This window comes from Chenopodium album, chromosome 18 (genome assembly GCF_948465745.1).
Source record: "Chenopodium album chromosome 18, dcCheAlbu1.1, whole genome shotgun sequence".
Classification (NCBI taxonomy): domain Eukaryota; kingdom Viridiplantae; phylum Streptophyta; class Magnoliopsida; order Caryophyllales; family Amaranthaceae; genus Chenopodium; species Chenopodium album.
In genome coordinates, this window is record NC_137851.1 from 7,167,996 (window position 1) to 7,180,023 (window position 12,028).

At 37.1% G+C, this 12,028-nt stretch overlaps 1 protein-coding gene across 1 annotated transcript; it reads right to left on the reverse strand.

Moving 5' to 3' along the window:
- Positions 1-706: 706 nt before the first annotated feature.
- LOC145592925 (uncharacterized) lies at positions 707-10,314 on the reverse strand. Its single transcript, XM_081649445.1, has 9 exons — positions 9,819-10,314; positions 9,110-9,210; positions 8,654-9,017; positions 7,420-8,268; positions 7,253-7,313; positions 7,093-7,154; positions 6,896-7,002; positions 6,717-6,804; positions 707-1,635 (listed from the first exon to the last, which is right to left on the reverse strand). Exons 1-9 carry the CDS (start codon positions 9,951-9,953, stop codon positions 1,333-1,335), a joined length of 2,070 nt encoding a protein of 689 aa, XP_081505571.1. The 5' UTR covers positions 9,954-10,314; the 3' UTR covers positions 707-1,332.
- Between the last annotated feature and the right edge of the window lie 1,714 nt (positions 10,315-12,028).

A 12,028-nucleotide genomic window follows, 5' to 3' on the forward strand; every position in this document is an offset into this window, starting at 1 on the left:
AGTGAGATTGCGAGTCCGAGCGAATAAGCTTCTTCTGCTCATTTTTGGTGATGAAAATGAAGAGAGATAGAAATACGTATAATCTTAATTTATAAATGAGAGAAGAGAAGAGAAGAGAAGAGAATTGCAGAGGATCGGCTGAATTGAGTGCGTCAATGGTGGATTGGCTCTTATTGCACCACCACTTCACCAATAACCACCGTCTTTGAGTTCCTAATCAGATTCAAATGCTCAGGAAATCAGGAGTTGTATTTCACTTGCCTACTCTACATTTTTTACCTCTCCTGGGTTGACCGTAACGGGATCCCTCTTACCATGACTACAGGAGTTGGATTTAGTAAGAACATGTTGAATCGGATTTACTTCAAAATTGAAATATGTTAAATCATTGTGTTCACAAGAATTAAAATTTAAATCGAACGTTTTCAATCGGATCAAGTTTTGACACCTCTACTTAACTGAGCAAACTCCGTATGTATTACCAATTTGCTAGGATTGACTTGAACATTTAGTCACCAAATGGACTTTATCTTTGAGCGACTCATGAGCTCACTAGCCACAGCCGGTGAAGCCAACATCCAATACGTATGATTAGGATCTTATTTTCATTTTTTTTTTTTTTTTTTGAAGGAATGTACAAGTAGAATTATAATTTATAAAAGAGCATAATAACCAAGAAATGATTTTTTTTTTTTTTGACAATATTACCAATAAATTATCAAAGATGCTAAAAATACTGTAACTGTACATTGCGATGCTTTTCTAATCAAATACTCTTCAGAAAGTTCTTGTCCCAAAAATAGTTTCGTACCTTACAAAAAAAAAAAAAAAGTTTCTAAAATAGATAAAATGGCTGGCTATAAAGCCATTCTTCCATCCACTCTTTCCCACATCATGTTAGTCCCAATTCTCTCAACAAGAAGCCAAACTTCCATGAAGTAGCGATAAAAGGGATCCAAAAACTTCTCATTTCATCCATGTTCCATTGATCACCCCCCCCCCCCCCCCCCTCTTTGCTTGTGAAATTACTTGTACCATTCAGTACAATCAACAAAAAACAAACCAATTTACTAAAATCACTCATCTGTATCCACCTCAACAACCTGCAAAGTTGTGCACAATCATTTACCTGGCTTTTCAACGTCTTCCTTTCTCTTTAACAACAAAAACCTCTTTTTTCTCTTGTATTTTTTTTTTTTTTTTTTTTTTTTGGTTATTTTTACTAATGGAATTGAAGTCTCTCCTTTAACCCAAGCAGTCACCCCAGCTAAACAGGTTGAATATGTAAACCAGGATCTAAGTTCCACAAAAAAGCCTAAATGTAGCAATTAATTACAGCCCGCCAGGATTTCCGTCTGACTTGGCTTCAGTACGGATATAGGTGAGACCACGCCCTGCAGTTATGTTTCCAGGAACTGAAGCCACGCTCTCCACTGAGGTTTGCTGGGTATCCCGCTTCCACTGCATACTCCTCATACCTGGTTTAACAGGCAGCCGTGCTCTATATGCACCAGGAAAAACCCTTGGAAAGGGAGATTGTGCAAATCTAGGAACGGCAAAGGGAGAACCACGAGTAATACGAGGCCACATCATCACAGGGTTGGCTTCTTGCTGGACACAGCTTTTCTTCATAACCTGAATACGCATATTTTACTTTTAGAGCATGTACAATCGTAATCGAGTAAAATTTAATGCTAGGTTTTGCTTCCAGTTACACATATGCATAACTGGCAAAATAACAGAAAATTGTCAGTAAATCATAGTAAATCATATCCATCCTTCAGAAAAAAAATATACAATCATATCCACACCACTTATTTCGTGACAAGATTCTAGGTTTTGATGATTCCATCAAACTCACAGGCAAGGAAAAAATTAGAAATACACAAGGCTGCTAGAAACATCTAATCAAGACCCCTGAATTCAGAGAGCAGGGAAACACAAAGACAACAAATGTGTGGCTGGGTAACATCACAAAAAACAAGTATCAATTTTTTTTAAAAAAAAAAAACAAAACAGAAATCACTACATGAAACAGTACTTTCTACCTATATTTAGATTAATACATAGAAAATTAGAGGAAAAGGGCGACCCCCATCCATCAACAAGCACCACCAAATTGCTACTGAACCTCAGCATTTATATTTATACAGTACCAACACATTTCCCCTATCCTACCCAATGAAAATTAAAACTCCGTTCTTTTTTATTATAAGAAGAAACCAGCAGATGCATCTTCAAGACCTCACGAAATAAATTTAAACCTGGCTTCTAAACCAAGTGCCTAATTTTCACACCTCATCGGCACAACTTACCCCTACGCGTAGATCTGACACTCCGCGAGCAAACCAAGACAAAACACATTATTAGCCTTTAACTTATCTTAATTAGGTAGTGTTTCTTTCACCTGAATTTTACTCATCTTATTGTATATTATTAGCCCTAAACTTATCTTAAATGAATATATTAGTCGTTATTGTATCATATCTGAACTTATGAACCTTTAAACTTCACCTACCTTATTGAACCTCATCAGACCTCATTAGAACTTATAATTGGCCACTATCTTATTAGCTCTGAACTTATTTTATCATATCTAGACTTATCAGCTTACACCCATTCCTTGTCTAAATTTGTTAACCAGGACTACAATAAGTGAGGGGGGAAAAAACAAACAGTGAGGAGAACTCTTTTTAGGTAAAGACTCATCATACCTAGCAAAAAGATGATAAATTTTGCAAGTAGAAAAGAGGACTACCGCTTGATATAACCACAGTATCACACCAACCCCGTAATACTACACTCTTACTCTGAAATCACAGTAATTAGTCACCAAACAGCACTGGATTTGTGGGAAGGGAAAATAACCCTACACCACATACTACTCTCTCTCTCTCTCTCTCTCTCTCTCTCTCTCTCTCTCTCCCCCTCTCATCTTAACAAAGAAAACTGGATTTATCGCGCGGGGGGGAACCCAACCTCCTAAGCATCTACACTCGTTCACTCATCTTAACAGTAATCAACAATATGATCACAAGTCAATGACGTAATCACCTAGTAATGATTTGATGACGTCACCTAGTAAGGGTGTAAACAGCGAACTCAAATCACCCCCACTCCTCACTCTCACGTAATACTATTATTACTGGTTTAGTGCAGGTTACTTGTCAGCTGTCATTATTTATTTCTAACATTTTACCTCCATCATCTTGCTAATTGCCATAATAAAATCAGAGAAAACATCCAATAATACCATTACCAACTCCCAATAAATCATATTAAGTGACAAAATACATGCCTCAGAGTATGCAAATGCAAAATTTTGACCGATAGTATCTTCAATTATAAATAATCACAAACTACATATTGAATCGATTCCAGCAACAATTGTCCACATGATATATCTATATATATATATATGGAAAAATTGACAGGAATAATCTCAACTTAGCTCGATTCGCCCAAAATAATCTCAACTTTCGATTATTTTTTAATAATCCGAACTTTAATATGAATTTGCTTCTAATGGTCCCAGGTGACCCGTAGCCCGTTGAATAGGTAAATTTTTCTTTTTCAAGTTTAATATACACGGGATTGGTCAAAAATAAATTTAATTTTAATTTTTATTTATATTATTGATTTAATTATTTAATTAACTAACTTAACAAATATTATCAAAAAAAAAACCCACCAAACCAACCACCGCCGTCCGCCGCCCACCAACAGTCGACGCCTAGCTGGCCCATTCCCCTAATCCCGCCGGCTCATTTCCCCCCTCGCCTACCAGCGAAGCCCACCAAACCAACCACCGCCGTCCGCCGCCCACCAACAGTCGACGCCTAGCTGGCCCATTCCCCTAATCCCGCCGGCTCATTTCCCCCCTCGCCTACCGGCGAAGCCCACCCCACCCCTCTCCCCTTTCCGTTTGATTTTTTAGGTTATTTTGGGTTTTCTGGGTTGTTTTGGGTAGGGTTTATGGTTTATGGGGACGACGAATAGGGAGGGGGTTGTTTCGGGGAGGGAGGGGTGTTTATGTGATTGGGGAAAGGGGATGAGGGTGGCGCGTCGCGGTGGAGGAATTTGGGGGAGGGGAAGTGGCAGGCTGATAAGGTTGTTTGTGGGAAGGGGAAAGAGGTGAGGTAGGCTTTGCCGGCGAGGGAGGGAGGAAATGAGTCGACGGGGGAGGGGGGAAATTCGTCAGCGCTAGCTAGGGAGTGGCTAGCCAGCGCTGGCAACCGAGGTAGGGGTCAGCCGCTGGGTGACAGTGGCTGGGATGGTTGTGGATTTATTTATTTTTATTAGTTTTTTAAAGTTATTTTTTTTATTTTTTACTTTTTAGTTAATTAATTTAATTTTTTTAAAAAATATGTTTTTAACCAATCACATACTAACACGTGTTAGGTGACTTGTTATAACAAGTTTTATAACCGGTTGGGATCAATAGAAGCAAATTCATAGTAAAGCTCGGATTATTAAAAAATAATCAAAAGTTGGGATTATTTTGGGCGAATTGAGCAAAGTTGGGATTATTCTTGTCAATTTTTCACTAACCTTGGTCAAATTGGATTATGTGACTAATGCAAAATGTCAAATCAAGGAGTTTATTTTGAAAAAAAGGAAGTACGTAAATAATATAGTGTAATATAAGTAAAACTTGATAGCAACAAATCAATCAACATCTAGATCAATGTATAAAAAGGAGCGCCTTACGCTTAGGTGCTCAGCAATTAGGGTAGAGCGGCTTTTTTACTCTTAGCGAGGTGCACCTTCAGCAAATGAGCCACACTTGAGGCGCAATTGAGGCACATCTAAGCCGCATACAAGCAAATTTTGCATCAAAGCACGCCTAGGCATAGCAAGACATTCATCGCCTCATTACGCCTTAGCCTTTTTATACACTAATCTAGATAACACTAATATCCCTTCATCAATCATGACCGTATCAAGACCTATCAACTAAAGTTTTCTTTCAAATGATCAAGACATCATGCAGTCAAACAGGCTAAATGATGATTTAAGCCCATATGATTTTGAGGAGTGCAACATAAGAAATTTTGTCAAAACTGAGCCTTAAGAAAAAAATATAATGTTATAATACCTAACACGTTAAAGGATATATAAATCACACAGATGGGAAGTAGGAAAAAATCCTAATACTATAACCTTTGTAGAATAGCAAAAGGTTAGGTTCTGAACCTACGGCTCAATGGCACAAAAGGAACTAGAAACCTCAAAACCATACTTAAAGATAATAGCGTCTACCACTATATTTGATAATGTCACAAACATTGAATTATAAGCACTCGGCGTTTTATGCTGACAAAAAATTCACAAAGCGAGCTATGCTTGGAAAGAACGGTCTTTGGTGTCCCACATGGATACAAAGCACATGTATTATCAGCAATATGTAGGAGTTTTGGGGGAATCCAGAGATGCATTTGTGTTTGACAACTAGACATGTCAGCTTCTAATATACAAGATTTGAGAATCTCTAAGTCAAAATTGTAAATATGAGACCCAATAAGCAAAGCTAGTGAACTCGACTATTTATAAACAAAATAGAATAAAGGAAAAAACTTAGGGTTCGTTTGGTATTGCTGTGGTTTTCTGTTTTTTGGTTTTTTGTTTTTTTAAAGCATATGATATATGTCCCATAATGAATCAAAAATTATTTAAATTTATTAAAATCATGATAATTTTGAAAACTGACAACAGAAAAGTGGAAACACCTTTTTCTTATTTTCTGTTTTTGGTTTTCAAAAAAATAGGAAACTGAAAACAAAAAATGATGCCAAACAAGCCCTTAGAAAAAGGTTTTAAACCTACTAAAATATGCAAGAGATGGGTTAGTTATCTCATCCTTGAAACCGAAGTATGTTATTCTATAATTGCAATAGGAAGGTTAAAAACACCTGAGATATATTAAAGGTGACAACTTAGTAGCTAAGACAGGTTGCACGAGAACGGGTACTGACACGGATACGGGTACGAAACGAATGCAGGAAAACGTCAATCTAAAAATAGGGGACACAGGTACGAGATGTTAAAATTCATATATACATGACCTACACGTCGAATTATAATTGCAAATATTACAAAATTACGTCGGTGTAAAGTACTTGCCTAATTGATTTCGTTTTCCACTCTAGTCCTATATTGTCGTTCGGTCCTTTCATTAGATCACACTATATCATATTAACAATATGATAATGCTCTATTAGTTCACATATAACAATGAGCTAATTATGAAGGCACCCCTATTATTTAACAATCACCTAATCTATCTTACTTAACTTAAATTTTCCCATTTTTGAAAAAAAAAAATGAAAAGATAAGGTGACGTGTCAAAAAGCACAACGGATCGTATCACAGTAGGACACGGTCCGAGACGTATCGTCGTGTGTCCAACGACTGTCGACATCTGACACGATGTCCGACACGGACACAGCAGTTGGGTGAAAGTCATGATTTTAATTTTTAAGTAAATATGGTATGTCGTATGCACAAGTAGAAATTATTCATAAAGTTCATTTCTGATCATTATAAGGGGGTGAAATACCACTACTGCCAAAAGAATCCACAGATTTTAATCTCCTAATTGAACATTTGAAAAGTGTTGTGTTATATCTTCTGCAACTCTATAATTCGAAATATATTCAGCTCTACACAGAAGAGTAGAAAACCTATAAAGACAGATGTATAACCAAACAACTTGCCTTGATGATACGCGACATGAAGGATGTCCCATCCAATGCCAAAGCATTATCTGCCGCTTCTTTTCGCATGAACTCCACATAAGCTGACCTGCTTCAGCAACGTGGATTAAACTACTTGTGATAAGCAAAAAAACTGTTCAATTATTTATAAAAGCAAATTAACAAGCACGCATCCTCACCCTTTTGGATGTCCTGTTGCAGCATCAGTTAAAATTATCACCTTCAACACTTCTCCAAACTTATTGAAATGCCGAGACAGTGTGTCCTTGGTAGCAGCAAAATGAACCTAATGAAGCATCAGTTAAGAAATCAAACATGCACGATTTTGCCGATCCAAAATGAGAAACTATACCACCACTAGTTGCACAAAACTTACATTATTGACATAAATTGTACGGGAATCAGCATCTTCCAACGGAAGACCAGTTGAATACAGCCCTGGTAGTGGAAAATTGTCAGGCAAAATGCAACTACATATATTCAACAAAGAAGGCAGAAAGGAGTCATATCTCAGTCAAGAAAAGTAGAAAGCTAACCAGGAGCAGTTGACCCCACAGTATTCTGGTTTTCTTTTTGGGTGTCTGCAGCAGGTGAACCCTGATATCAATGAAATTGCAGCTTATAAATTCCAACTAGTCAAGATTAAAGCAAATGAGCACAGAAAATAACTAGGACACACTCACAAAAATAAATAAATAATTACATTTCCATAAACAGTGACTGAGTTGCTATTTTCCTTCATTAATCGAACATTTGAATTGCCAGCTCCAGTGCCAATCTCCTGTGAGGACTGTAGAGTCTCTACTCCTGGTTTCTCTCGTGCTGCTTGGTAATGGTGTGGTTTCCAAGTGTTTACATTCACTGAGATATTCACAATTTTATGCTTGGTATTAGCCGCAGAAGCTGGTAATTCTTGTTCTTTTCTTTGTGATTGACGTGTCATTCCTTCAGTATTTTGGGCAACACTATAATGCACCCTCAATGAATCATCGCGTTTAGCAGAAGTGCCGGTTTCAGAGACATCAACTCCTCTAGCACCGACAACATTGACATCATCATATCCTTCATTATCAGATGCAGAATCAGATGCCAGGCCAGTGCTGCTGTCCATCATGGATGCATTCACAATGTGTTGTTGAATATTATCTCTTGTTTGAAGATACCTTTGACGTGAATTGTTGCGAATAACAAAATTGTCATATTCATCTTGGACAGCAGGTTCTTTGAAAAATGATACTTGATCAGAGCTTCCATCACCACGACTCAGTCTATCAAAGACATTTCCAGTTCTTACCCTTTTGACATCATTGGATGCATCTTCAACAGCTTTAATTGCAGTTGCCATAGAGCTTTGCAACCTTGTCACTGACTGAGGTCTCTTATGACTAACTTCCTCCGTCAAATTCCCAGTGGGCGTAGAGACCACAGAGCGTAATCGCTTTCGTGCTGGCTCTGACACGGAGTTGGAGGATCTTGTAGTTGCAACTGCTTCTCTAACAGCAAATTGAAGTAGCCTTCTGGGTGCAGCAATAGTTGCTCGAGGTAATTCTCTCTGACCAAAATGAATAACTGCATCAGGAGAAGTAGAGAAACATAAAGCATAGTGCAGGTCTTCTCTAACAGTTAGTGCTATAACAAAAGCCAACCATAGCGCAGGCCAGAGACAATTGCTCAAGCAAAATCCATAATAAGCACAACAAATACATGATACAAGCAGACACCCTCCAAACAATTCTTTTTTTTACAAAAATAGCTCATAAGAACTTCAGTTCAGCTTACAAGTTTCAACTAGAAGGGTATTATGAAATTCTCTGGTTCTCTAAACTCAATAAAACACCCAGCACCAAAATTAAAAAGCCTATGCAGCAAGTAGAAACAGAGTATGACTAAGAGAAAAAGGGGGGAAAACATTAATACAAACAGCATTAATCACCAACCTTTGGCCGAGGATGTTCATCGGGACGATTTCTTTTCCTATGCACAGTACGTTGCGGTGAAACAGATTGCCTGGTATGCAAAGCATTAGGATAGGTTTTCTCTTCATTCTGCATATTATTTGTAACAGAGATTCGGATAAGAGGAGGTTGAAGGTTATCTGTCACAAGTGATTTCCAATCCCTATTGTGCCGGCTTCTAGAAGTCTTGCTAGACTTTCCTCTAACAGGTTCTGAGACTGGGTGACTGGAATCATCTTTACTAGACTGCTCAACCAATTCAGGTTTAGCTTTTGCCACCTCATCTGAACAAGACTGATGAGATCCTACATACTGGTCCAAGTAAGTGGCAAGATGGTCCCAAAGCCTGCATAAATAGGGAAAATCGATCATTACATAGGTTGAATTAATTCTGATGGTATCTTCTACATACACTTTATAAAAGTACAGCAACATTACCATGTAACAAAAGAATCACTCTTATCGCCCAGAAAAACATCCAGGTCCTCCTTGACTTCCTCCTTGCGCCGGCCATTGCCCAGTAGAACAATGACATATTTCTGCAAGTCCAAGCAAGCACATATAACAGTGAAAAAATAAACTAGGGGATGTCCCATTTACTGGACTTACTAAAGTAAGTCATATATAGTTTGCAAGTCACGGCTTACATGATTCAGAGACTACTTGTCAAGTGAAAAGCTAATTAAACTGAGACATATGCTAAAGCAATTCCTTTGACTTAGGCATGTAAAGGGTCTAGAGTCCAAAGGAAAAATAAAAGGTCTGGTGATGCAACATCCACTACCTACATTACCTAGAAAATTCAGAAAATTTCGATTGGATGTAATCATAAAATCATAATTCAATCTGGAAGAGGATAGACACCTATATTTCCATTGCAAAGGGGTTCATTACCATGCTGTACCATTCATTCTAACAGTGGTCAATTGCAAAGGGGTTCAGTACCATTCATTCTAACAATGGTTAGTTGCAAAGGGGTTAAGTACCATTCATTCTAACAACACCGAGATCACACCAAGCAATCGTAATAATCTTTTGAGTTGACGATGTAACCTAACACTAGTACCCAAATTGCAGATAGAAAGCAATAAATCAAATTAATCAAAGATCCGAAAAGTAATATAATTCAATCAAATACAATCCATACCACAAGAGTATCATCAACATCATCACCCATGTAGTCCTTCAAAGTATCCGCCAATCGGCCTGCCAATTTTACGGCTCCTTCTTCGCTAAAAGCAACCCTAAATGTGCGTTCCCCATCTCGATTAACACCTTCCATAATAAAACCCTAGTCGATTACTCTTCGCAGATATCTAAGAGCAGAAGCAAAAACCCTAGAAATTCCAGATAACAATCAATAGAGAAATTCCCAATTGTTCGTCCAAAAGCAAATCTCTTAGAATCAATCAATTTTCGAATAATTAGAGTTTCCGCTAAGATAGGTAATTGGTATGTTGAACAGTGAGAAGAGCCAAAGTTTCGAGTAAGAGATTCAACGGTTGAAGAAGAACGGACCCATGAATATGGGATGGGATACCTCCAGAAAGTCTGGAAGAGCGAGGAAGCTTTTGCCTCCTTGTTGTGGTTGAGATTGTGGTGGTGTAATTTGTGAGAAGAATACTGGATTTAGGTAATTTAGCGGGCGAAGTTGCTCCTCTAAAAACATCAATGTTCGTAAAGGGTATATGTGTCAATTTAACTTACAAGTAATGGGTATAATGGTAATTGGGCGGATAGGCGTTAAAAGTTAAACACATAAATCAAGACATTTTTTAATATGCAAACAAGACATTTACAATAATTTTTTTGCCAAATCTGAGCTCACAATTTGAAACCTCAAAAACTAAAATAGCTCTCAAAACCCTTAACGGAACATTTTTCAACATGCAAATCAATAAAAAATGTTAATTAGTGGAAAGTGGGTCTCACTAGCGGAATTTGTTAACGACGGGATAACAGCAAAGTTACCATGTGGAATCAAATGTATTTTAGGATAACAAATGTATTTAGGATTACACGATAAAAAGTGCTATATAGAGGGGGACAACGTAGGAAAAATGAAATTAAAAGGGTTATTATATAGGAAAACCCTTATTTATTTATTTTTATCAGAATATGAACAGTCCGAATAAAAGCAAATTGTAAATTTGTACATTAAAAATTTCTTTACAATTACACTATAAAAACGAATTGAATTGAAAGGGATGTAGCGCAGCTTGGTAGCGCGTTTGTTTTGGGTACAAAATGTCACGGGTTCAAATCATGTCATCCCTACCCTTTCAACAAAGATGCGAATTAGGAAGGATTGGTCGACGAAATATGAACCGGCGACTAAACCTGGATATACCCGAAACCAATACGTTTTTGTTACCGTGGGATATATTGGCAGCTGCGGATCATTTGATTGGAATGAAATTTGGAATGGGTACACTTGATGATATGAATCATTTGAAACATAAACGTATTCGGTCTGTCGCAGCCCTTTCCAAAGAACTGAAGTTCCATCTCTTTTCCTTGAAATACATTGCAAATTTTTAGAGTCTAAAGTGATTATAAAAATAAAAAAGCAATTATAAATTTGTACATTATTAATACAAGGATTGAAAACATAGTTTACATAATTTATATTAATGTAATCATCAACATAATTTACATGATTGATATAAACAATCAATATTTGTAAAAGTATGGTTTTATATTTAGGTTAATTCGGTTTTTTGGATCCAAACAAGGTCAATCCAATCCAATCCGAATCCGATTCGAATTAAAGTTTGGATCCATTCCGAATCAATAATTCGGTTTGGATTGGATTGGATTTCGGTTTATCCGAATAATGGACACCCCTAGTTAAATATTTGTAACATCCTCTAATTTTTAATACAAAAGTGACTCTGAAACTAAGCCACCAGGCCTCTAACCTTTGACAAGTTTTCGATCACCAACTACAGCTAGTACTTTCGGGTCAGTAGTTGAGTGCTTAGTTGTCGTATTTATGCACATCTTCAGCAATTACATGTAGTTGCACCTAGACCTAGCAAAATTAGCTCATATCCAATCATCCCACATAAAAGTATCCAATCCGAGATCAAACTAAACCCAAAACGACTAACATTATGTTTAAGCTACCTTCATTTTAAGCAAGTGCAACATCTAATTTGCAATCAACTTCAATCACTAAAAATCATTGAACTCTTACACTAAAAGGCAATAGTAATGAAGAAAATTCAATTTTAATTAGTAAGAATAAGTTTTATTCATTAAAAAATCTATCTTTATTCATTATAAAGTCTATCTTAATCAATTCACTTCAATAAAATCAGGTGAGCTAAATGAGCCTAAGGACCTGTTCACATT